The following is a 27167-nucleotide window of genomic DNA, read 5'->3' as shown; positions in this document are numbered from 1 at the left end:
ACACCGACAATCAGCACGAGTGCTGCCCAGTAAACATGCCAACTTTGCGCCAACGTTGGTTCAAACCGTTGGCTCAACGTTGGACCAACGTTGGCATGTGGTTGAAACGGTTGGGCCCAACGTCTACTTGGCGTACGTCAGCGGCCTACTGGCTCCGTGCAGTCGTGGCGCACGCCTGTAACCTGGCACTGCGGAGGCGATGGTGGATTGGATCGCAAATGCGTTGGGACAAGATTGGTCCGGCGGTCACTGAGTGTCTCTGCGATGTGCATGTGTATGTTGGACTTCTTTTGCACCGTACGTAGCCAAGCGTGTGCTAGTCGGAGGCGTGGTTGTGCAGATAGCAATGACTCCGTCCACGGCGGTGCATCTCAGAGGCGGCTTTGGCACATTGGAGAAGGGGAAGGGAGGGGGAGGGGAGGAGGGGGGGGAGGGGAGGGGGGGCAAGGGTTGGTGGAGCACGCAGAGACTTGTAAAGCTCCCTCCACGTTCTTGTCATGTTTGTCACGTATAAACTACAAGTCACGCGGGCGAGAGGGCGACGAGTTGGAGAAATACTCTATGGTTTTTTCGGTAAAGTCACGTAGGTAAACAAAAAAATGAATAAAAATGAAAACAAATAAATCAAGTCACGACGTTTCGGAAGCAACACAAGCAACCGTCGTTGCTTCCGACACGTCGTGATTTAATGTATTTGTTTTCGTTTTTATTTATTTTATTTTTTACCTACGTGACTTTACCGAAAATACCTTGGAGTCACGAAAACTTCAAATCTATAGTTGGAGAAAGGCCTTCATCCAGCGGTGGATTGATTGTGGCTGACGATGACATACACGGGGAGACACGGAAGCGATGTTTAGATGCAAGGTTCATTCGCACGGAGTTACATTGTGACGTCACAAAGATAGAACAATGTCTACATTAAAAAACGACATTCAAATTTTTTAAAAATACTTTCGCTTATATTTAACAATATTACGTATTGCGTGTTGTTGCTGGCGTGTATATTACGGCGGTGTAGTGGGTGCCACTTTTTGCGATGCTCTCTTGACCTCCCGAGGTGGCGGGCAAGATTAATTAAATCCGCCTGCCTCTGTCCACGCGGCCGCATTTGACGGTGCCCACTTCCACCACCACCACCACAGTGGAAGAGTAGGCCAAAGGAACCGCCAGCTGGTGGGGGGGGGGGGGACCTGCCCTTAAAGTTCGCGTCTTGGTGGAGGCTTTGGCAGTGGCGCTTCAAGCCGGACAATTGCATTAGCCTTTGATTTAAATTGCCACGGTTTCGTGGGGCGCGATTATCGGCTCCCGAGAATCGATTTTCGTTGGCGCTACGGCTGAATGTCGCGGCCGCGATTTGGCTGATCCTTTTACAAATGAGACAAATAGAAATAGAACAAAAAAACGTCGCGCTTTTGCCCCTTTCTTCGGCCCAAGAACCGATGTTGAACGAATAATTTACGTTGCGCACATATCTGAAAAAATGGCAATGGAGGAATTTTTAAACAGATCTGTTTGGCATAAATATAATCTGCAACAAAAAAAAACCCCATCACACCTCGACTCACACCTCTCAATCTGCCAGTCTCATTGCATTTCATACGTTCGTCTGGTATGATGTGATGTATTGACGCCAATTCAAATTAAGACAGCTCTTTGTGTGTGTGTGTGCGTGCGTGTGCGTGTGTGTGCGTCATGTGACATATGGGGAGCGGTAGTGTAGCGGTTAGCGCGCTGCGCTACAAACCTGGCGACCCGGGTTCGATTCCTACTCACGGCCAACATCAGTGACGATTATCTAAAACGGTCCTGGGCCTCCCCTAGGTCGCCTCAGCCTCAAATGAGTACCTGGTGCGGAGTGTAAACATCGCCACTGGGGAGACAAAGGCGGCCGAGCGTGGTGTTGGCCACCCACCCCCTCGTGTGCCGTGCCGGCCTTCATAGGTGCTCGCTAACAGCACTTGCCCCTACAGTCTGTTAAGGCTATACGGGGGATCTTTGTTTTATCTTTGTTGTCATGTGACAGATTCAAGCTAATCTGAATAATGACTCTGCATAAGGGAGGACGCTGACACATATACCCCCCTATGTCCTTAAACAGAACTGTTGGGGTAAGAGAGCCATCCATTGAGTAGGTAAGCAAACATCTGTCAGAATTTGACCCCTCCCCCCCCCTCCCTGTACGCACGCGGACTTTTTACGCCCCCCTCCCCCACCTGCGTACGTACGCCTGACGCACCCCCCTCCCCCCGAATCGTCTAGAACGGCCGATATTTAATTCACGCAGAAACGATCAAGTATGAATAATATTAACGTGTTTAAGCAAACAGATAAGTCCACCGCCGGACTATCAAACTCATTTGAAGGCCCAATGGTAGACACATTATTATCGAGGCTTCACCTGCCCCCCCCGTTTCCTATGCGTACATTATCAGTAGACCCCCCATACACAAGCGTACGCATTTGGGTTACCCCCCCCCTCCCCCCTTATATGCGTACCTACTAAATGGATGGCCCCTAAAGTGCTGTTAGCGAGCACCTTTGAAGCCCGGCATGGCATACGAGGGGGCGAGTGGCCAACACCACGCCCGACCACCTGAGCAAGGGCAAGTCCAGAACCGGTTAAGATATTCGCAACTGTTATTGGTCGTGTGTGGGATTCCAACTTGGGTGGTGAGCTAACCATTGATAACCATTGCACTACCGCTCCCCTAACATTGGACACACACACAATATGTCTCCCTTAATTTTTTTTCGAAATCACGCACGAAACTTTTAACAATCATCAGGCTCGTGCGGCGCATACCACGACTTGAACGGAGAGAGATCGGTAACGGCATTGCCAGGTCATGCCGGAGTCTGTGGGTCAAGAGCACGTGATCGTGAAGATATCCTGGCTGGCAGATATTGTGACCTGGGTTGACTACAGCTCTACCACCAGGGATTAATTGAAGCCGGAACTGTCCAGGGCTGAGCTCCAGAAAATTGCCCCCCCCCCCCCTCCCAGCCCCGACAGCGGAAAATATGACGTGAGAAATTAAACCCCGACTACTACCACCGGACATGATGCAGGCCCACTGGGAACCTCAAAGCATAAATAATAACAGGAGCCCTCCCTTTCAATGCATACAATCTCCAGTGCGATGGATCGCACGGTATATAGATGTGAGTGAGATGACATAACACGTATAGAGATGAGAGAGAGATGAATTGGTCTTTTTCATGAAAACCTAATTAGCTTCTTACTTTTATTGCGTTTTGAATTGAGATGATATTTAATGCACCAATAATTCCATACACGAAGCCGGACCCCCTTGAGCTTCCTGGGGCCCTGCACTTTTGCTTTCCTTGATCTTTAGCACCTCCCCTGAAAACCAAAGTCAGAAGATGCACGTTCTACGCATGACGACATGTGGCACTCGCAACAGCTGCTCCGTTGTGCCCCCATCAACCAAGCCACCAGCCACCAACAACCACCACCAACAACCACATCAATCTCTCCAGTCCTTCCTGCCAAGCGGGGCCAACACTTAAGCGATCAATTGCGCGCGCAACTCGATTGCGCGCGATCGCTCACGAGCGGGACCCCGTTTTTTTTTTTTTTAAAGCGTGGCCAGTTCTTTCATCGTGAAATCCAGCGGCTCCTTGACGGCGGACGCGTTGGGGGCGCGGGTCACTCCATGGGCGGCGGCCGCACCGTGAGCGGCGGTGGCCCCATGGGCGGCGGCGGTGGCCCCGTGAGCGGTGGCGCCGTGGTTGGCGGCGGTGCGCACACGAACCCGGCGGAAGCTGCCGGCCACGGACGCTCGCAGGGAGCCGAGGCGCTTCCACACGGTGAGCTGCGGCTCGCTGGCGTCCCCAGGCTCGCAGGGCATAGGGGCGCAGCCCGGCCCCGCGGTGCTCGAGCAGCCGCGGGGGGCACGGCATCGCCCCGACGAGCCCACGTGGCTCGACTCGGCCAGCACGGACGGCTGGCACAGCGCCTGGCGAAGGCAACGGGCGGAGGGTGAGTTGCCAAGGCGCAACTCGCTCCGGCGGGTGTGCGACTGTGGTCACCCAGAAGAGACCGGAGGCAACGCACGACGAAGCAATGCACGATCCGCGAGCAAGCAGGCGACGTCGCAGCGATGGTACAACTACTTCCGCTGCCTCCTGACGGCGGTTTGTCTGGGCTTGACCACGTGAGTGTCAATTTGTAGTTTGTTGCTCTGCATCTAACATCAGCAGCCGTACGGGAGAAAGCAAATAAGGTGCTCGTGAGCAGCACTTGCCCCAACAGTCTGCTGAGGCTGTTCGGAGGATCTTAGCCTTTGTGTTATATCACACGTGACGGTAAGCATCAGGCACGTATAGCGTGTAACGACTGATCTTAAACGAATTATTTCCCATCTAGGCTTTTGCCACCAATAGGATTCATAATTGATGTTTGGGTTGTCAGGTCGCATCAATAAAACGTGTGTTGTAAACCCTCCTCCATCAAACACAGCCAGTTGATGGGGTTAATTGGCTGATACTATATTGTTAAATGTGTGTGGATCGCCTCCCTACATAACGGTGGCGCCGCTGCTGCTGCTACTGCTGCAGCAGTAACACATGGGCCACGTTTGTCCATCGCGTGACAACTTCATTCATCGGCCGTGTCGGGCGGAGGAGGAGGGTGCACGACACAAACGTTCTACCCGCACGGCGATCCTGACCCAAAAATCAACGGTGAGCGGACGACGTTGCCAACCGTGGGGAGGTGGATCGTGGGTCTGCCTCGTGAGGTCGGGAGCTTTGAGCACCCTGGCGAATCGTCGGCGGGGAGGCCACTTGGTGGCGGGAGATTCACAACGGTAAGGGTCGACTGGTTCTGTGAGTCTGCCACCACCGGCTGAGAACGAAGTTGATGAAAGCAACTTGTTGTATTGATTTGGGAAGGTTGTCGTGTGGGGTGGCGGTGGGTGATGACCCATCTTTTCCCTGGTTGCCCCCCCCGCCCCGGTAGGGAGGAGAGGCGGTGGACATTATCTGGGGGTAATGTAAATTATGGGGGCGGCTCGGGTTTTAAGAAAACAAAAACAAGAGCCTAGACGTCAAACACAAAACATACGCGGACTGCGCCGGAGAGACCCGCATCGATCCTTCACGCGCGTGGAATGGGGTGGGGGGAGAGATGCAGCACGTGCCGTCTAGGTCCCATTAATTAATTATATATATGTGTATATACAGTATGTGTATATGACAGCCCCTGCTTTTGGAGGGGCTCATAAGCCCAAATGCAAAACACTCGCCAGATGGATCGTGAACGCCGCCCCGCTGACGAAGAAACACGAAAGCGAATTGCTGCCCGGAGCAATGTCCCTTACTGTGCCCAGAACTTCAATCCGTTAGAATGTTTCTGTTAGTACGCCGGTCGAAAGCACCGTGGCGATGCACTGCTGGGTGAAGGCCTCCCCCACGCCGTGTTGGTCATAGGGGCGGTGTTGTATCATTCGTTATCACGCTGGTCCAGTTCGGGTTGGTTGAAGATGGTGCCGTGATGGGTGGGGAGGGGGGGTGTGGGGCTGAGCGACCTGGACCAGTTCGGATTCTCACTCGCCGCCGATGTTAGCCGTGGACCAATATGAAAAATTCACGGCTCCCGAATAGCAGAACGCGCTCACCCCTGGTGCCTCCGCTCCAACACGCTCTGTACAATAAGCCATCGGCTAAATGTGGGACGACGAGACTTGTGCCCCAATGTAAGTTGTACTTTTCTTGGTGGAGTGGAAATTTGTTTGGGAAAAATTAGGGAAAGAATGAATTCACTGGGCCTGATTCCAGTTTCAATGAAAGGATCCACACACGGGTTTTTTTTGTTGGCAAGAGAGTGTGAGCAAAAAAAACATTCCATTATTGCAGAAAAAAAAATCTGTTTGACAACGTACAGTCGTAGCGAGCTGTTCCACGATGTAAACTGCTCTGCCCTTGTGTTTATACCATGCTGTACTCATTTAAACTCAGGCCTCCCTTGAACATTAGACTTCTGGACTGTGCAAGTTCGATGAGTCTTCACGAGTCTAAGTAAGTTGATGGGTCGCTAAGGAAGAAAAGTCGATAGGTCTTTGTGCTAGCCTATAGGTGTCTAAATAACTTCATGGGTTTCTATGTTGGTCTACGAGCCTTTATGTAAGCCTGTTTGTTTCTGTGTAAGTTTATATAAGCCTATAGGTATCTACGCAAGTATAAGTATGTAGACGTGCGTAATATGTAAGGCTATATAGGCATCTGCGTTTATGTAAGTCTACGGGTCATAGTGAATTCTACGGTTTTCTACTTAAGTCTATTAATATGTCAGTCTATAGGTCTCTAGCAAGCCCGTTTTTTCCTACTTAAGTTAATGTCAGGCCACGGATGTCTGTGAACGTCTGTGGGTCTGTGGATGATTTTCTAACACAGGGGTTGTGCACTGCACGACACGATGCCGATAGCGCCACTGAAATAACAAAACAAAATTAAGGAAGAAAAATCATGCCACGTGCACGGCTTTCGAAAACCTTTCCAGTAGCTGTTACGCCTGGGGAGTGCGCCGTTAGCGATCGTAACGGAAGCGATTGCGCCCAGCGCACAGGTGCGAGTACGTCCATAGGCCATGACGAGATAACGGAGCTCTGTTGGAGAGGGCGCAGTGTCTTTGTGAGTGGTGTATTATGACATCATCACCTTGGGGCGACAAGGCGAATCCTACAACACTTTGTTTTCATAGCCGCGTTTTCGGAAAACTGCCGGTCGATGTGGCCGGCTTTCTAAGGGGGTAAGTCTCTAAGAGCAACACAACTTTATTGTAAAGTTTCCTTCATATTGGATAGTCCTGTAGGTGTGTATGTTGAACTTCTTTCACGCCGTGCGTAGCCAACCGTACTAATTGGAGTTCGTTACAGACAGAAAGACATCATCCGTGACGGACGGACAGAACAAAAACGGACAGAGAGAGAGAGACAGGTGGACGGAACGAATGCACAAACAATTGTATGCTGAGTCTGGAAAGCATTAATACCGAAACATTGTGAAATTGATAAATAGTTACCATGAAGATGACAAAGGTGGCGATGAGAAGGAATATGCAGACGATGGCGATGATGATGGGCATTGGGTTCGCCTGGATTGGCTGATCGCCCACACTCGTGGGCGTCGCCAAACTGACCGGGGAATCCGATTGGACGAGACCTGTCAGGCTTGTGGCGTTCATGATGGCACTGCAATTATGTCACAGATGGCAGTGAAGGTGAATGTGTCAGCAGCAGCATCATCAGCAGCAGCAACATCATTATGAACAGCGACGTGGCAATCATCATCTTCAACATTATCAACATCAGCATCATCGTTAGTATTGTCAGCGTCATCATCAACAAGATGATCAACATCATTAACACCGGCATACAAATCATCACCATCAACAAAATCATCATCACTCATTTTCCAAAATAAACATAATCAACAACACAATCATCACTAAAATCAATGTCATCATGAGCATCACCTTCAACAATCAAGAATACGTATTAACATGATCATCATCCAACAATATCACTGTCGTCGTCAACATCATTATCATTCCACGCCTTCCTTTTTATAACCATCGCCAAACTGGGTAAGCATTGATTCATCATCAGCGGATTGCCCTCGGAGCACGAAGGTGCAACGTCGCTGCACAGAAATTATCGTGGGACTTGTAAGAAGGGGGCCAAGAGACGAATTGCTTTAGCGGTGGCGGCCTTTGCCGCACTACGCAAACCACTTTAAAAGATCGGAGAGGTCAGCTTTAATTAAAATATACACGTGTGAAGGCAGTGGTAATGCGCGCAGTTGCTTTATGGGTCAGAGAGCAGGCCGCTGTCAAAGCAATTGCAAAGATCGGCGCTTGTGGCCTGTGAATTCAGATGCGCTGCGGATGACGCTGGCAATTTCATGGCAGCAATGGGGGTTAAGCAACCTTGAAGTTTCTCGAAGAAGGATGCAGGAGACGAGAAAATGTCACGGAGAGATGGATGGCGCATTTTGCCGTGCAACTGGCCGTCTGAGTTCGAGTCCAGGCCACGGCTAACATTAGTGGCGAGTGATAACTGATCCCGGCCCTAAGTCCACATCCCCCCTTCGCCAAAAACGCAAGTGACGCCAGCATGGTGAAGTATGGTCAAACGCCACCCATGACCAAACCAATGTTCTGCGGAGTGCGACTCTTATTGATAATAACACACTTTTTATGGCATGAGGTATTCCAACGGTTTTAAGGTAATTTTGGGTTGCTGATTCCAAATCTGGCATTAGTTTTTGTCTATCACATCAGGTTTTTTAGATATCAAATATTGCATTTTCAATAAAAACTGCAGAAGAAAAATATTAAATCAATGTGGATATCTACATAAAATTATATTATAAAAAACTATCTAAAAATAAAGCACCATATTTTAACACTAAAGCAGTCACTGACTCGCAACAACTTGCAATCATAAGTGACAGAGTTAATTTCGGGTTAAAATCAATGAAAATGGGGTATGACGATAGCATAAAATGAGATGTGATAGAGCAAATCTGAGATCAGATTTTGGAATCAGCACCCTGAAATTAGTCTAAAACAGCTGCAAAAGTCCAGGCCAGAAAAAAAAGTTTTTTTTGTTGACCATTGTAATCAACTGATGGACGCACACTTTGATGCGTGTGCCGTGAACGTAAGAATAAAATGTAATTTACGAATTGATTACTTGTTACATCTTACATTTTCGGTTTTGCCGCGATACGTCGTGCGATATAAGATTCACGACGGACGCTTCCTCCGTTTTGCTAAGTATCGTGATTAATGTTGCCCGTTCGACTTGTTCGTTTGTTCGTCAGCGTGACAAATTTCATTACGAAATAAAAAAAAAATTGCAAGAACAAAACTCAAGAAAATACACGTCGAGATTAATCTCTGATAACCATCCGAACAAAAGTATGCTTTTGTAAAAACTTATTTTTTTTTTTATAAATGATGGCATGGCAATTATACGGCGCAGTAATTTTCGTAACTTGATGTGCCATTTTCTTATTAGCGTCCCTGAAAGCAAGGCACGTCAGAAACGCTCGCTGTCGATCGCAATGCGGAGAGGAGGAGGAGGGACGTCCGATACATTCCCCGTGCTCCGTGCCTCGGAACGATTCCCTCTAATCAGCCGCTGCCCTGCCCGGCACCACCTGGAGCTCACGGCTGGGTGGACCTGGGGGGGGGGGGTGGGAAACGAGGCAGACTTCCATAGAACGTGGCACCCCCCCCCCCATTCCTGAGCGAGCCAATTAAACCCGCGGCTCACGTCTGAGACCCACGGAGCCCAGTGTCACCAAGACGCGCGCCTTGTTGACTGCGTGAAATTCCCCCCACCCGCAACCACCACCACCAACTTAGCCAAGATTCAGCGCAGCTTCGGTTGGCTACGTGCGGTGCGAAAGAAGTTTAACATGCATAGCTCTCCCATACGTTAGTCCCCCCCACACACACAAATCCTGCCTACTCTCCTCCTCCTCCTCTTGTCTCTCACCCCCAGTGTCATGTTCACGTTGAGGAAGGCTTCAGCCAGCCCTGGTCAAACTCCTACGACGAACTCGGTGAATGAGGGACGCGCGCGCCAGATTGCTCGCTTGTTGCAAAGCACCACTTGTCGGAAATGTGAATTGAAGGAAATACAATTAGAAAAGATATGACCTAAAGCTTTCGTGACCGCAGGAATTCATATTTTGTTTGGGTCTGTCGGTAAAGTCACGTAGATAGGTTCAAGGAAAATAACTAAAAATAGCAAAAAAAGCGACGACGTTTCGATCGTAACGCAGGCGGTCGAAACGTCGTGGTTTTTTGTTATTTTTGTTTCTATGTTCATGGAAAATGACCGCTTTAATAGCGATCTATGACACATTTATCTTGTGCCGTACAAGTAATCATTGCTCACAACCCCTAGCAGGATGAACCAATGTTGGTAAATTGGTAATTCAAGAAGAGATAAAGGTGCAGCCCTGCATTTCCCTGCTGGCGGGAGGGCCTTCACCAGAGTGAGCTCTCGATGGGTACGACGACCTTGGTCTACTCTTCCACGCTGGCCAGAATGCCACGGAAGAGTTGGGTGCATCCACATGTGACCCTCCACCAGACGGCGTAGTGCTGAGTATGTAGGATGTTGAACTCACTTCGCACCGTACGTAGCCAACCCTGCTGATCGGAGGTTCAGGGGTAAGGACAACAAACTGAACACAAACATCAGTTTTAAAGAAACTAGTCTAGATTATTTAAAAGTGCATAGCTCCAGTGGCTTCCAATGAGACACTGACCGCCTCCCCTCCTCCCCCTGCCTCCCTCCCACCTCTCAGTCATCCCTCTCCCGTGGGGCTCCCACACACGTAGTGGTGGGGGGGGGGGTAGGGAGAGGCGATGGGGGGGGGCATCAGGGGAGCTGCCGAATGACTCACTGCCGCGTCACCCATTCAGAGGCGATGGATGTTTCAGAAACGTCCTCGTTGTTCTTCAAACTGCCGCGCCTGGAGATCGAATCGAGCCCGTCACTCCCCCCTCCACTCTGGATCGCAGGTCCAGCGTGCTAAGCATCGCCACTCTCCACCCTCCCCCCATCAATAGCGTCTTGCCATTAACTCGGCAGAATCCTCTGGAGGTAACAGTGGCGTCGATGTTTGACCATTTTGTGTTTCCTTGCCGTGAGAGTGCTTTTGTTGCTGCTGTTGGAACGCTGCCAAATGAAATCCACGCACGGCGGCGCGAACCCTGCTGCAGTGTCACAACACCAACGGGCAGTGCAGCTTTAAACGTCCTAAATATCATCATGGTTCTCCCTCCCGTTGGATATTCCCATCGCGCTATCGACGTTCGCGTCGCTTGGGCTCGAAGTGGCTCGTCGGGATCTCTCGCGCGGCAGCTTCGTCGCCCAATGGTGGAGAACGGCCCGTGCAAGGGGATATTGTAGAACTACTTCCTAGAGCCATTCCAGTCACCTCTGATGCACTCTCCGAATGCATCCCTGCTGCAGAGAAATACCTGCTGCTGCATGGCAATCAAGACGACACTTTTTTACTCATTTATTTGTTCATTTCTAGAGCTGGAATTGTTGCAGTTGTTATGCCAACAGCAAATTTTACGTGAGCCCAACACCGCGACCCAGCTAATTAGCCATCCAGATACTAGCTCTCGCCTACCACTGACCATAATGCTAACCAACCAATCAGATACTAGCACGAGCCTACCAGTGACCATAATGCTAACCAACCAATCAGATACTAGCACGAGCCTACCAGTGACCATAATGCTAACCAACCAATCAGATACTAGCACGAGCCTACCAGTGACCGTTATAACTTACAAACTGGCCAACCAGACACAAGCACTCAATCTCCCACTGTCTATAATCCTAACCAATCAGCCAACCAGACAATAATATAACCTTCCCCACGTGATATCTGGCCAACCAACCGCGTGCATTTTAACCAACTTGCCACCAGTACTACACCTTACTCTGGCCCTAACAAGCTAACCAACGAAATCAGTCGTGCTAGCCATTCCACTAACCTTATGACCATGATCTTCTTTGGGTCTTTCGGTAAAGTCACGTAGATAGGTTCAAATTAATAAAAAATAAAATAAGCAAAAAACTACGAACTTAACCATGAACGTCTACCGAACCAACCCTCACTGAGGCGGGTTCTTTTCAATTAAATTATAAATTCCCTGTTCTTTTTGTTCAGTGGGTGGGTTTTTTTCTCTCTCTCCACTGTGCCGGCTTGTGATGGTTTCCCCGGAGACGGAGCTCTGGGAAGGCTGCCCCCAACATCAGAGAGGCTGACGCATTATTTTTTTTTCTCTTTTTCCCCCCCCCTTCGTCCCAATTTTTTTTTTCCAATCGTGCCGGGTCACGTCATGCCATCGGATGACGCGGGACACTTGGAACTCAGCACAGCGGCCCACCATCATCACCCCGCGTGGCCCAGAACAGCGGCCCGCTGAAGGAGATATCACAGATAGTTGAGTCTTATCTAGAGGCAGTACTTACACAATACACACACACACCCTGCGACTGAGACGTGTTTTATCGCGTGTCGGTCAATTTATGTTTCTCATTCAATTCGGAGCTGCAATGTTGCTATGTTGAGTTCAAAGCCCAAACTGATTATGACTGGGTTTTATTTGCGCAGTTATTTGTCAACAGGCAGCGGCCATCTAATCACTACACTTGAGAAGCCATCATCATCGTCGTCAACTTAATTTCACCGGATAATAACCGAAAGGAGAAGTCAAGAATCCACTTGGACCAAAGGCGGCTGAAATCCAGATTCGAACCCAGGATCCTCAGCGGCGTTGCCTCAGGTTTCTCCAACCTGGCCCTGATGAGCCACCATGCCACCTGGGCCACCTCACGATTCATTATACTATTAAAGCCATCCGGGATGGGAAAAAAAGTTGATTCGATGACATGGGAGAGCAACCCGTGACACTGTGAGCAAATAGCAACTCAAACGTGGCCATTATATTCTTAATAATGGCAATGCGTCATTTCATTCGCAGTCGGCACGTTACTGCGTGCCGTGGGTGCGGTAAACTCCCACGCGATAATCCACCTCGTTGAGCTATCATTTGTGGCCAGGTAGCTTCTGAAAAATAGCTCAGTGGGCCTTACCTGGTAAAATAAAATAAAAAGTTTCTAAGTTTAGTTGAGTAACGGCTCGCGTCTTGGACCGCCAATCCAGAGGGTGTCAGTGCGACTCCACCTCCCGGGCCAGAAATAAAATTCTCCCCCCCCTCTCCTCCACTGCCTCTATCCACACAGGAGTGCAGTATGTGAATCCACGATCACCACAGCCAATCGAACGTTCGATTGAGCGCGGTGAGATAAAGTGTGGGTACTTTCAGCTGTTCCAAGACACCTGGAAGAGTAGGCTAAATTCCCCCCATGGGGTCTCCCCACAGGTACTCAGAAGTGTTAACAGATACAGTGCAGCTTGTCGATTGGCCAGCAGATCGCATGCGGTGGGGTAAAGTGTGGGTATTTGCATCTCTGTCAGTTTAGAGTATTTGACTGCTATAATTTCCTACATATTAAGACGCTTCGTTGACCTGTCATTTGTGGCCAGGTCGCTTCTGAAAAAGAACTATGTGGCTCAGCGGGTCTTGCCTGGTAAAATAAATGACGGACGCTTGTGTTGCGCCCGAAACGTCGTGATTTATTTTACAACCAACGTGACTTTACCGAAAGAACCAAAGAGTATGGATTCCTGCAGCCACGAAAGCTTCAAATCAATATTGGTAAAATAAAAGTTTAGTTTACGGTTTAGTTTTCAGTGTGCAATGTGTAGAATTAAATGACGCCCTGACAGCGGTTCTCTACCCAGAGTTCACTCTGGAGTGGAGGCTCACTTCCGCCGGTGGTGGCGTGAGCGAGCCATTGCAGGCCTGCGCCTTTATCATATCAGCGGTCAATTTGCGTCGCGTGCAGCCACCCTCTCCGGACATTCGCCGCGGAGTGTTTCAGCTCGGAATGTCAAACGCCGTTCTTTTGGGCGACACTGCGCGTGATTTATGAGCGGCCGCATTAAACATTTTTTTTACAAAAACGTTAGTCATTTGTCGAAAGCTCCTCTTCATCACTTCTTAAAATGTACCACAATGCATCTCGTTTGTCTAAATTCAAAACAACTACTTTGTCAGTTAATCATGGGTGGATTAATGATCCTACATTTTTAATTGCTATTTTGTTTTCAATGTGTAATGGCAGCACGGAAAATTACGATGATTGGGAAAGTGGTTTGACTTTTGCAGTGTCCCAGCAGTGGTTCGTGCTCCCGCCTATCCATCCGTCCGTGCGGGCCTTCATAGCTGCTCAATAACAGCCCTTGCCCCAACAGTCTGTAAAGGCTATTTATTGTGTGTGTCCGTGGGGCGAGCCGAATTCGATTCCCGCTCACGGCCAACGCCAGTGACCATTATCTGAACCATTCCTGGACCACCCCTAGGTTTACTCAGCCTGAAATGAGTACCTGATGCGATGCGTAAATATCGCAACTGGGGATACAAAGGCGGCCGGGCGCGGTGCACGTCACCCACCCCCCTCGTGTGCTGTTCCGGCCTCTGAAAGTGTACGCTAGCAGCACTTGCCCCCAAAGTTAGTTAAAGTTATACGTGGGAACTTTATCTTTCGGTGTGTGTCCGCGTGTGATGGGAATTTAATTTGCTGCCCCGCCGGCCGCCAAGAATCGGTGTTGTGTGAACAGAAGGGGTCAGGGTTCAGCGTGGAGCTGTGTGTACGCGCGTGTGTGTGAGAGAGTTTGCGTGAATGTGTGTTCATGCATGCACTCAATCGTTATCATTATTGACGCTTGTTAACCCAGAAAAGTTTTACTGAATCTCACGACTTTTTTTTTAGGAAGGTCTTGCCAATTTTTTTTTCAGTGGGGCGAGATGATTACTATGTTTACTGAATAATTTGTGAAAGTAATTTTTGTTTAAAAAAAATGTTGGACCACGATGCCGGCACACGATCTTTTGGCGTTCACTTGCGAAGCGCATATCTGTGCGTCAATGCCCACGTGTCTGCGTGAGTGCGCAGCGACGAATATTTGAACTGTTCCCTGGCCTCTCCTACGTCTACTCAGCCTTAAATGAGTACAGCGTCTGGCGCGGTATGTATAAACATCAGCACTGGGGAGACAAAAGCGGCCGGGCGTGGTGCTGGCCACCCACGCCCTCGTGTACCATGCCAGCCCTAATAAATGCCTGTTGACAGCACTCGGCCCAGCAGTCTGTTAAAGGCTATACGGGGGATCTTTGTCTTGTTTGCGTTTTGCTCTTGTTGTGTGTGTGTATGCATGTGTAGTGACATAGAATGGGTCACTATGGCGCCTAACGCCAGTTACTGATATAGAGGGAAACTGGAAGTGTAGTAGCCCTCTCTGCCAGCAGGGCATGCAATGTCATGGAACGGGTCCCTAGGGGGCGTAGTGCTGGTGGCTGGCAGAGAGGGGGCATCTGAGGATGCAGCAGCCCGGTTGGCTGGCAAAGGCACGTGATAGGCCAGGGTAAGGATGTGGGCAAAAAGGTGACAGAAGGGCCACGTGGAGTATGGCCCAGAACCTTTTGGTAGGTTCCAGAAAGGGGCGTGGTCGAGGGCGGAGCCAGGCCACGCTGTGGGGCGTAAAAGGAAGGTCCCGAGGCTGGGTCGGGGCTGTCTACTGGAATGGAGTCCTGCGTGCCACGTCTTCCCCTGGGTCTTTGGTCTTCGTGCTCGGCATCGTGAGCCAGGCAGTGTGGCGACTGCCCTGACCCGGTTTATGTAGTTATCCCGTTGTGGTCCATGTAATAAACGTTTTGCCTCCTGAGTTCGTGTGTGTCTCTCAGTGAACCCACTACACATGCACTAATGCATCCTCATGCATGAAATGCAAATGTCTAAAGCCACAGAGACCATATTTGTCTCCCCAATGCTGAGTTTCGATCCTTGCACACTGCACCAGGTATTCATTTAAGGCTGAGACCACCCCATGGGAGACTCGTGACAAGTTATGACACCGCTTCACCGTTGACGTTATCCGTGGCCTGCAATCCAACCCAGGAGAGCTGGGTTCACGGCACATTGCGTTAACCACTGCACCACCACTCCCCATACACACACACACACACCCTTTAAACCACTCACCGCTCATACACACAGTAAGCGCGGTGGAATTCAACTCTGGTTAGGGTGCAATTATAATTTGCCAGTGTTAATTATGTTTCCGTGATCCAGTTGTGAAGCCGTATAAGTGCTTAATTAACGGTGGCTCTAGGCAGATAACCGTGGCATTCCTGCATGAACAACTGTGTGTGTGTGTGTTTGTATAGGGGAGCGGTGGTGAAATGGTTAGCACGCTGCTCTACGAATTCGGCCACCCGCTCAAGGCCAACATCAGTGACGATTATTTGAACCGGTCCTGGGCCTCCTCTAGGTCGACTCAGCCTCAAATGAGTCCCTGATGCGGTGCGTAAACATCGCCACTAGAGAGGAGACAAAGGCGGCCGGGTCTAGTGCTGGCCACCCACCCCCCTCGTTTACCGTTCCGGCCTTCATGGGTGCTCGCTAACAGCACTTGCCACAACAGTCTCTTATAGGCTATAACGGGGGGTCTATGACTTTCTTGTGTGTATATACAAATGGGCCTCTGTGTGTTACAGGAATAGGTGGTGCAGTGATTCACGCACTTTGAACCCGGTTCGATTCCGGCTGACGATGAACATCAGTGGCAAGTGATTATCCGAACCTGTCCTGTCTCACCCCTAGGTAAGATACAGCCTTAATTTAAGTACTGCACCAGGCAGTGATGTGCAAACATCAGAACTGGGAAGACAAACGCGACATGACACGGTGCTGGCCACACCACACCCCCTCGTGTGCCGTGCTCGCCAACGGCACTTGCCGCAAAAGTCTAGGTCTATACGGGGGACCTTCGTCTTTGTATGTACGTGTGTGCATGTGTGTGTGTGTGAATCTCAATGCATTAATAGGCTACCTTGAGTCATTTAACATTTGAAAGGTAACCTTTACAAAATCATTTAGTAGTCGCTGTACCCCCCGTGGCTGCATGTGTTGTTCTCGTTGCTGCCGGTGGCGACGGTAAGAGTGGAAAGGTTGAAGCGGAGGGGGTAGGGTTGAGTGGAATGGATCTTTGTTGGTGGCAGCAATCGAAGGTCGGGGGGTGGTTGGTGGGTGGTGGGTGGGGGGGCGAAAGATACGTCGTGAAAAGGTTAATTTAAATTAACCGCTGCATCACAACCCTAATGAGGAAAGTTTATTTCGGCCCCGTAAATGAAACGCGGCTCTGCTCAATTAGCGGTGGTGGCGGGGATTCCTGCGCAGCTTGGAGCAGCAGCAGGAGTAGCAGCCGCTGCAGCCTCGGCTACATCTGTGGCGAGGCTGCGGTGTCCGCGGGTGGACAATAGTGAACAAGGGTGGACAAGAGCCGATTTTCCTCACTGTGCAGGACAACGCCGCCAGCCTCAGCCACACTAAACTATTTTATTTTATAATGAAGGTTTTTGGGTCAGATCGCGTTATTTATAAATGTGTCGTAACCCTCCACCACCCGACACGGCCAAACAGTAAAAAATGTGTCACGTTTTTCAAAGGACAAAATAATTCACTTCTTTAGCCCACCGGTGTGCTGAAGAGAGAATCAACAGCATTAAAAAATTTGAGTCGTACGACGTTTCGCTGATAATTACAATCAGCTTCATCGGGCAAGAATGGTGAAGCTGTTTGGCCATGTCGGGTGGTGGAGAGTTACGACACATTTATAAAAAATAACGCGATCTGACCCAAAACACCTATATTATTAATAATATTGGTCGCGAAAGCCTACGTGTTATTTTAATTGACCAGGTAAGGGCCCGCTGAGCTATGTAGCTCTTTTTCAGAAGCGATCTGGCCACAAACGATCGCTCAACAAAGTGGCTCATCATCATGCGGACATTTCAAGCAGCAGCCAAACACTCGAAACGCGTGTTTCTCAACGTGGATGGGAAAAGAAGAAAAAACCCGGAGGACCCGGAGAAAAATCCACGGGAAGTGGGGAAGAGCAACACGCAAACTCCAAATATGCAGCAGGCGCGTCAGGGTTGGGATTGAACCCACATTATTATTCATCACCACCGGGGTGCCTTGGTAGAAACTGACTAATCCACCCCTTAACTCTCCCTCCCTCCTCCCAGTCCTCCCTCTCCCGTGCCGCTGCCGGACACGGAGGTCGACTGCTTGCAGTAACCACGCCCCGGTCAAACCGCCTGTGGTGGACCCTGTTTCACACCGCTGGATGAACGGAGAAAGTTGCGGAGGCGGTGGGGGGTTGTAGGTGTTGCTTTAGAAAATTCCTCGCATCAAGTTTGAACCGCCGTGCAGATCGAGTCTTCCAATGGCAGGTGTGAACTTTTTGAAGTGTATGTACAGGTGAAGGTGCAGCCCTGCAATTGCTCTCTCGTGTCGCTGCTGGTGGAAGGGGGGGGGGGCTCAGCTAGAGGGAGCTCTATAGTCCCCTCTCGACGGTAGTTTGACCTTCCCTTCCGCACTGGTCAAACATCTTTGTATTATAGGTGGGAGTTCCCAATGTAAATTTAACACTGCGCAGGCTTTGAGCGGCCAGTATTAACACATTCCTGCGGAGGGAGATGGTAGGAACGTTGGGTTGCTCGGTCAATGGCCAGGGTCAACGGCGGCGTGGTGTATTCCGCAAATATGGCCGACTGTGAGGGCGGGCACAAGCCGGCGTGAGTAGGTTAAACGTTGAGTTTTATAAGGGCACCACGGGGTGACCAGCCCTTCAGTGTTCCCTCGTTATTCGCGAGGGATACGTTCCAGAGATGCTCATGAAAATCACATTTCGCGGGTACCGATGTTGGCCTCCGAAAAGCTATCTTTTTATGAGTTACCTTAAATAAATAAATACGTAAATAACCACTTAATCTAATTACTTTATCGTATTACTTTATCTCCCATCACTTGATCTCGTCACTTAATCTTGTAACTTTATCTCTCATCACTTTATCTGATCACATTCTGTCGCATCGCTTCATCTCATCGCTTTCTTTCTCTCTCTCGATGCAATCGTGTAGAGTTCCAGATACCATTCGCGGATAGCCAAACATCGTGGAAAGCAGAATGAGCGAACGCCGTAATGCTATTATGCCAAAGGTTGTTCATGATTCAAGAACTCTCGACTGGATTTTAAATAAAGACTGCATTTGATAACAATTCATTTCAGCTTGAAATACAACTAACCTCGTCCGTTACATTAACAAAGACACGCAGATTTGCCCTTGAACCATCCCTTTAAATGTAAACAATGCTTCAAGGCGCGCGGTATCGTCAGAAAACACAGAGTGCCAAGGACATAACGTATGGGATAAATAAATACTTACACGACGAACGGCAACGGCGTATGGTCACGAAATCGTCGCTGATGCCCTTAACCCAGGATAGACTCGCCGAGTCTCTAACCTCATTGCTCAGCAGCGTCCTGCCCGAAGACGTTTGGCCAAATCGCGTCTTGCAGAGTGAGCCATGTTTGTACGTTGAACTTCTTTCGCACCGTGCGTAGCCAAACGTGCTCATAGCAGGTGCGGGGGAAGGACAATAGAGCGAGTATAGAACACTTTCCATTGTTTTATATGTGGAGAGACAAGCGGATATATTACGGGGACGTATTGTGTGCTTATCTAATCAGGGGATAGTAGTGATGGGTGGGACACGTGGTGTGCACGGTGGGGGAGTAGGAGGTCAGGCCACCGAGACGGGCATTGGTCGACGACTAATAGGAAGAGACGACCTAAAACCAGATTCTGGTGGTGATGGTTATTATTTTATTATTATTTTTTTTTTAATTTTATTTCATTTTTTACCTACGTGACTTTACCGAAAGAACTAAGAGTATGGTGATGGTGGTCATGGTGGTCGCGATATAATCTGGCAGAGGGATGGAAGCGATGGCGAGATTATCTTACATCAACGTGATTGGGCATGATGACCTCATGGCCCTGACCTTGTTATCCTGTATTTGTAGTTTGCCGTCGTTACAAGTTCAGTGAATGTAATCACTTAAGTGGTTTAAACATGCAGCTGACTCTAATTATTTAAACAGGCGGGACCACGTGGGACATGTATGCAAATCGCAGCTGTGTACAAGGATAGTTGTGAATTTGTTCCAAGGGAACAGGCAAAGTTGGAGCCCTGCAGTCGCTCGCTCGCTCCACTGCTGGCTGAAGGGGCGTCTGCTGGAGGGAGGCTCCGGAGAGCTCCTCTCGAGTTCCTACCCCCTGCGGGGTGATGTCATGCAAAACATGATTTGTTCTAACATCGTCGGGAATCTAGTGGCCTCTATAATTATTATTATCTTGTTTGCACGATAAGGTTTCACGTAAATTTCGATTTAAAGCTTTCGTGACTGCAGGGATTCCATCTTCTTGGTTGTTTCGGTAAAGTCACGTAGAAGGGAAATAATAAAATAATAAAAATAAAACATTATAAAATTATTCCCACGACGTTTCGGCCACAACGCAAGCAGCCGTCCTCACCTACGTGACTTTACCGAAAGAACCAAGAAGAGGTTTCACGTAGTCTCTTGACACTTTTCTCGCAAATCAAAATATTTATTAATACCGTAGGAATCTGATGAGCTATTTTTCTCCACACATGTCCAGTCGAGTCACTGGGTCCTGCCACATTCTAGCAGTTGGAGGGGGGTGAACAGGGGGAGATAATAATTAGCAATAATTATCCCAAATTAGTAATTTGCGAGTAATTCTCCAATTTTGCTCCATGACGCTGGCACACAATGACCTACCCCTTGCGAATGACGTCACGCGATCTTTAACGTCCACTGTGAAACCGACGGCGCGTCGTGTTGTTCCGGCTATTGCACGCCACCGCACTGTTAACCAGGGCGGCCCGCTGGAACCGATCCGAACCACGCACTCCTGCTGGGCCGCGTCGCCGCCCGTGTCCGATGGCTGGACCCCATCGATTAAAGTAAATAAATAACGCGGTTGATCACGTGGCTTCTATGTGGCCACCGCCCACTTCTGTACCTCTACCCTACCCCGCCCGCTGTGAAAACAGACGCTGCAGCTGCTCCTTCCCCGCAGCTCGCTCCTTCCTCCTCTCTTCTCCCTCTCCTCTTTCCTCCTACCCCCTCTCCCCTCATCGTCGCCGTCTCATCGCTCGCTCACATCTCGGCGCAGCCATTGTTTCTCCAACCGCTCCTACCCTTCCTGATCTAAGTCAAGGAACCTAAACCATCGTCACGTGATCTCCGGTCGTCATCCTCGCATCTGGCTTTTGGCTCGCCGTCAAGCAAAGACGGTCGCCGCATCGCATGCCCTCAGATGCGCTTCTGCAGCCGTCTGCAACGCTCTTCCTTCTGATATTAGGAAGACACCGGAGCTCATGCGCTTTTAAAGCATCTGCATTGAAAACTCGTTTCTTTAGAACTGCTTTTTGTGTTGAGTGTGTTGCCGTTCCCCCCATTTAGCACGGTGGTGTATCACGGGTAAGCCGTGTTATTTGCTCTTTAGTCTTTATACACCAAAGCAGAGTGATAAATGCAAAATATTCTCACACGTGTGATTCTATGAACGTACCGTGAGGCTACGAATGGGCACGAACCCTAATTGGTTATTCTGGAGAGTCTCGCCGAGTCTGCTACATCAGGATGTTTGGCCAGGGGCGTGGATGGGTGGATCGCTTTCACGTCGGGAGGAAATCTGAGAATCTTGACAGAAATCCCACGACACACACGGGAGTTACACTCAGGGCGCCACACAAATGGGTTTATCTAAATATATAAAAGGGAAATTTGTGAATATGTGTGTCTGTTCAAAATGTTTAGCATACTTCCCAACGTGCAACAAACTTGAAATGTGGCATGTGGGTAGCTTCCAGATTGTACACAATGCAAAAAAGTATTAAAATAGACTTTTGTATTTTTGGGGGGGGGGGGGGGGCGCAATAATGGATATATTTTGCACGGCAAGTGAGCGGTGACGTCACATCTGTGATGTCACCCGCATGCGGCAGCGTCACGCAGTGTGCCTACTGACGTCACGCATCCCACCACCCACCCTCCGCGTAGGGCGTGTGTTAATCCAAGACAAGAATCCAAGTCTCGGGCGAAGCCGGGTGGTAAAGCTAGTAAGTTTATAATCCCATTTGCCTGAGCTGCAGTGGTCTGGCCAAACTCGCAGCCGTGCTGGTTTTGGGAGTTTCACAAACCTACATGATCCACTAACCCGTTGCGTCCAAAGAACTCGACACATTCGTCAAGAAACACTGTGGCCCCCTAGGATGAAACATTTCCAACAGGCGACGTTGCAGGCAACGGCCTCCAACGTGATGCATTACAGAGTCTCTCCAGCACGCTCGGCATTCAACGCAATGGGGAAGGGGGGGGGTTGACACTCGACATCTTAGCACAGATTCAAAAGTCCGTTGTTCACCCTTCCGCCTCTCTCCCCGGTCACCTCGGAGCTCGAGAGGACGACGCATTGCCAACCGCACGGAGTTTGCCATCCCGAGCAGTAAACCAGGCTCAAAACGACCGCTTAGCTTCGTACACGTGACGAGATTCGGGTGCATTTGGGGTGATTTTGATGAGGGGCACGGACCTCTAAATCGGTGGCGAGCGAGCGAGGGCGAGAGAGAGAGAGACAGGGCGAGGTTCGGGGATTTAGAATGCAGGTGGCCGATTGTGCCCGGGTCGGCAATATACACCGCGCGGCCTTTTGACCGGGCAGTTAGCCCCATCAGATTGAGCCTTCTCCTTGGGAGATTTGCTCTGCACTCACGAAGGGTCAAAGGCCTTCTCTCGCAAAGGCCTCCCGCCCCCCCCCCCCAAATCGTTCACCTTTGCCGGTAACGTCCTCTCCGCCGCCGCAGACATTTTCAACAAAAATCGCCCCCCACCAAAATAAAATCGTTGTGGGTTATTTCGCTCTTCTCGTGTGTGCGCGTATGTGTGTGTGTGTCTGTGTGTCTGCGTGTGTGTGGGGGGGGAGCGGTAGTGTAGCGGTTAGCGCGCTGCGCTACTGAACCTGGCGATGCCAGTTCGATTCCCGCTCACGGCTAGTACCAGTGACGATTATCTGAAGCGGTCCCTGGGCCTCATTTAGGTCTACTCAGCCTCAAATAAGTACATGGTGCAGTGGTGTGTAAACATCGCCACAAGGAAACAAAGGCGGCCCGGGCGTCGTGCTGGCCACCGACCACCTCGTGTGCCGCTCCGGCTTTCACAGGTGCTCGCTAACAGCACTTGCCCCAACAGTCTGTTAAGGCTGTACGGGGGATCTTTATCTTTGTGTCTAACATGTAAATCGCTTTTATATGAATCCAATGATGGATAAAGGCCTCCCGATACCATGTTGGTCTTTGGGCTCATGTGACAATAATTCACTGCGCGCGTCACTATGTAGATTTTAAGTTTTCGTGACTGCAGGGATCCATACTCTCACGATGTGTTTTGAATGCAGTGGGCATAGATGCTGCAGCACAGTAAGATGAGGGTACAGCGATGCATTTTCATGCATTATTGCTTGCTAATGACATCACTCAGCAGCAGCAGCAGCCTACAGCACCTGTTTATCACATGGTCGTCTATCCAAGGAATAATCAGGCTTGAAGCTTTCGGGACTGCAAGGATTCATGTTCTTTGGTTTTTCGGTAAAGTCACGTAAAAAAAATTTAAATTAATAAAAGTAAAATACTAATAAAATAAAAATCACGACGTTTCGGAGACAACACAAGCTTCCGTCTTCAGGTGGAACCGTCACAGCACGATAGCTGTATCAATATATACAAGGACTGTTTTCTTGGAATTTCTCTCACTTGATACAGCTATCGTGCTGTGACGGTTCCACCTGAAGACGGAAGCTTGTGTTGCCTCCGAAACGTCGTGATTTTTATTTTATTTTTATTTTACTTTAATTAATTTTTATTTTTTATCTACGTGACTTTACCGAAAAAACAAAGAATATGAATAATCAGGCTCCACCCTGCTTAGCTTCTGAGATCTGACACGATCTATCTTGCCACCTCCGTGGGGTTTGTCCCCAGCTGACCGGGCAGTGGCGCCTGTGTTCGAACACGGCAGGAATTGATCTGTGCCATCATGATCCGTTGTCGCTTATTTGCTTTGGACTCTTGTTGCAGGACACCGCACGGTGCTGGTTGACCTGCTACTTGACTGAGAAATGCGTGCCAGGTTTGGTCTACAGTGGAAAGAAGTGACGACCCTAATGGGGCATTCCACGTGAGTTTAGTGAAATCCACGAGGATTCGGCTGCAATGGGATGTTTAGCCAATTCGTCTTTTTGAAAAGGATTTATAGATTTGGTTTACTTGAGCGGATACTGGATCACACAGAGGAAACCCAGCAAATATATGAGGGGGGCGGGGAGGGGACGTGGACGTTTTTCAAAACTCCGCACAGATATATTCAATAATCTATTGCTGTACTGCCATATCTTTGCTTCCTCGAAGCCCAAACCTTCAACAACCGGCAAGCCCTGATGGTTAGGCCTACCCATCCAACTACTAACCGGGCTCAAAACAGCTTAGCTTCTGGTATCAGGGTGATTTGGTCATACGCATTTGATCAGAGCAAGACTTTAGCTTTGACATCTTAATGATCGTATCATTATATATATTGCGATTTGGTGTTCGGCGGTCCGAAGAAAGCTTTTGCCTTTTGAATTGTCCGCCGGTATCCGATCGTGGAAAAAACAACAACCCAGCAAAGCGGTCTGCGTATCCTGCAAATCCGCTCCGTGGATCGTAGGATCCCTCCCACGTGCTCGCTAAGCCTGCTGCTGCGGCTGCATCACAATGCGACGACAAGCCGCATGCCTCTGGATCAGAATATTTATTTATCCTGCAGGAGGAATGGGATGAAGCTCTTTTGCACAGATGTCGAGTAGGGGGCGGGTAAGAACGTGACAATAACCAACGATGTAACAACATCAGCAACAACAACAACACACGACGGGAATGCAAAGTATAGGATATAAATATACAAATGAAACTGAATTATTTGTTTCATCCTTCCAGGCAAAGACCACCGAGGTTTTGACGCGGCAGCGCAGAGACGTGAGCGCGTCTGAGAACGCCGCGCAGGAGGAGAAGACGAGAGGGAGGGAGGGAGGTCACGGACGTCACAGACGCAACGGGGAATTTATTTTTATGAAGAGGAGGAAAGGGTGGTAAGGGAGACAGGAGGATACGGAGAAAATCTCACTTCGATATTCCCGGAAAATAGAAGTCGAAATGATGTCCTGCTCAAATGAGCACAAAGTCGGTGTTCGTATTCAGTTTGTCGCCCTGAAAGAGTGGTGGAAAGTCCTCATTCCTGTGGCGAGGACGAGTCTCTCCGCATGGCGGCTGCTGAACTCCACGCAAAGTGGTACTCATTTTGACGACCCCCGGAGGGAGCGATGATTGGTCTGAGTCAAAACCCAGCGAGACGGCGTTTGAACCCGAATCCCTTCCGAATGCGAGCCGTCCGCTCCGCCTCTGAGAGTGAAAATCAGAGACAAAGTATAAGACGAGGAGTTCGTGTGGTCAGTCAGAGCTGGGGGAGACGAGAGGGGGGGGCGACTTAACCATGGACTGGAATAGTCCAGGGCTAAGTTAATTCAACAGGGTTAATTCAACAGTGCCGAAGACGAGAAGGAGGCAACGGCGACTGAAGAGGCCAAACAACTGTTTGCCCAACATACAACGCAATGTGGATTCATTAATATGGCATCTAAATTCCAACTCTCATCTCGAGACGCTTTACAAACACAGTGGCATGTGCATCATGTAGACAATGATCTATATATGTTGTTGGTTTGTTGGTTTGTTTGTTTCTTCTCGGGAAAAAAGTGACAGTAATAGGCAGAAGAGAAGTTGAAGGTTTTGATTCTCGACTTGAACAGGGGCAGGGGAATCGAAAACACGAACGGCGGGGGGAGAAGGGGGGGGGGGAGTCCAGGCAGTGGGTGCAGTAGCAGAGAAGAAGCGACCTTCTCCATGCTGCCGCCGTTGGATTTGACAGAAGCGCCTGGGTGCCGGAGTGGATGCTGCAGGAAGGGGGATTAGAGCGAGATGAGAGGAGAGAGAGAGAGCGAGAGATAGGAACACATTGAAGTAAGATCTTACCTTCTTCGCACGCTTCTTACAAGCCAGCGGTCTCGGGATTTTGAGTGATAGCTGCACGGGGAGGGGCGATGGTTTTAGAGACGATGGCGGTGATGAGATGCTGGTGATGATGATGTGGTCGAGGCGGTGGTTGATGATGATGATGACGGCGGCGATGATGGTGATGCCGTGGTGTTTGCGTTAATGGTGGTAGTGTTGATGATGATGATGGTGATAGCGGCGGTGGTTGCGGCTGCGGCCAGCGGGTGGAGTGGGAAGTGTTGGGGGAGTTTGCGGTGGCAGAGGAAGACGAATGCTAAATAAATAATTAACAGCGCGACAACAGAATCGACATAAACCTCCTCCTTCGTTGAAGACGCCTCTCCGCGGCGAAACGAAGTCCGCGCGCGGCAAAAACGTTCCGCCCGACTACGCCAGAGTCAAGTTACGATTCCTCGGGGGGTGCCATGGGGCGGTGGGGGAGCGAGTCTGGGGAGAGCGGAACGAGCGTGGTGGGGAAGACGTGCGCGTGGGTTGGGTGCCCCCCGGTCAGAACGCGTCCCGCATGGAACCTTCGGCACAAAAAAAAAAGAACTTGGGTCTGGGTCAGCTGGGCACGGCCACTTTGCCTCCATCTCACGGGGGTGGACGTGGAGAGGAGAGAGAGGGGGGAGGGGAGAGATCGTAGGCGTGAATCGCATGAAGGCAGAAGGCACGGGGTTAATTAAGTCAGTTTGTTTTGTTTTAAATGCACAGCCGTCGTTGTTGTTGTTGTTTATCGTCGTTGCTCAGCACGGGCCCAAAGGCCCGAAATGCCTAACGGCCAGTAACAAGCAGCACCATTGAAGGTTTAACAGATAAAGAATTCAGGTTTGTATGGGGGGTATTGAGCAAAGGTTATAAGAACTCGGGGGAGGAAAGGAGGTTGAGAATGTTATTTTAATTTGATTCTCCGCAAGGACACCTTCAACATTCTTCTAAATGTGAAGGAAAGAAAATTAACGGGAAAAAATTATACATCGAATTTAATGACGAGCAATTCATGCTGGATAGTGTTACCTATTGCACTGCATTATCGCTGTGTATCGTTATTTCATAGTGAGTGAACAATGTAATCACAACTTGTCACTGTAACACTTGTTGTTTACAATTCGCACTAATCAGATTTATGCAAAAGATGTTTGGAACATTAGTCTTCATTGTGCGTTCCCTGTCTGTCTTGATCAAGATACTTTCAGTCTCAGTAGACGCCTCCATTCCGTCTTAAATCAATATTTGATTACTATGATGACGACAAATAAGATGTCCATTGTTTCGCTGCCTTGTTTACCAGGGGGTATTGCTATTAGCGTAGTCTCCAACGTGTGCCAGATGAAATGAGTAATGTTCCACAGCTTCCCACACAAACACCACTCCCCCCGCTGTCAACCGCCACTTGGTAGAGTCTTACTCGCATCTGGAGCATGTTAATGATGGGATTTGTTCAGGAAT

At 49.5% G+C, this 27167-nt stretch overlaps 1 protein-coding gene across 2 annotated transcripts; it reads right to left on the bottom strand.

The window, feature by feature from the left end:
* Positions 1-2261: 2261 nt before the first annotated feature.
* On the bottom strand, positions 2262-26259 carry C41H10orf105 (chromosome 41 C10orf105 homolog). Of its 2 annotated transcripts, none has more exons than XM_078875610.1 (3): positions 25698-26259; positions 7049-7217; positions 2262-3983 (listed from the first exon to the last, which is right to left on the bottom strand). In XM_078875610.1, the coding sequence occupies exons 2-3, from the start codon at positions 7208-7210 to the stop codon at positions 3603-3605; spliced, it is 543 nt and encodes a 180-aa protein (XP_078731736.1). In that variant the 5' UTR covers positions 7211-7217; positions 25698-26259; the 3' UTR covers positions 2262-3602. The 2 variants fall into 2 exon arrangements, with proteins under 2 accessions (XP_078731736.1, XP_078731737.1); XM_078875611.1 differs by having other exon boundaries at positions 26036-26259.
* Positions 26260-27167: the final 908 nt, after the last annotated feature.

Source organism: Lampetra fluviatilis, chromosome 41 (assembly GCF_964198595.1).
Source record: "Lampetra fluviatilis chromosome 41, kcLamFluv1.1, whole genome shotgun sequence".
Lineage (NCBI taxonomy): Eukaryota > Metazoa > Chordata > Hyperoartia > Petromyzontiformes > Petromyzontidae > Lampetra > Lampetra fluviatilis.
The sequence above is the reverse complement of the archived record's forward strand: the minus strand, read 5'-3'. Positions and strand labels throughout refer to the sequence as shown.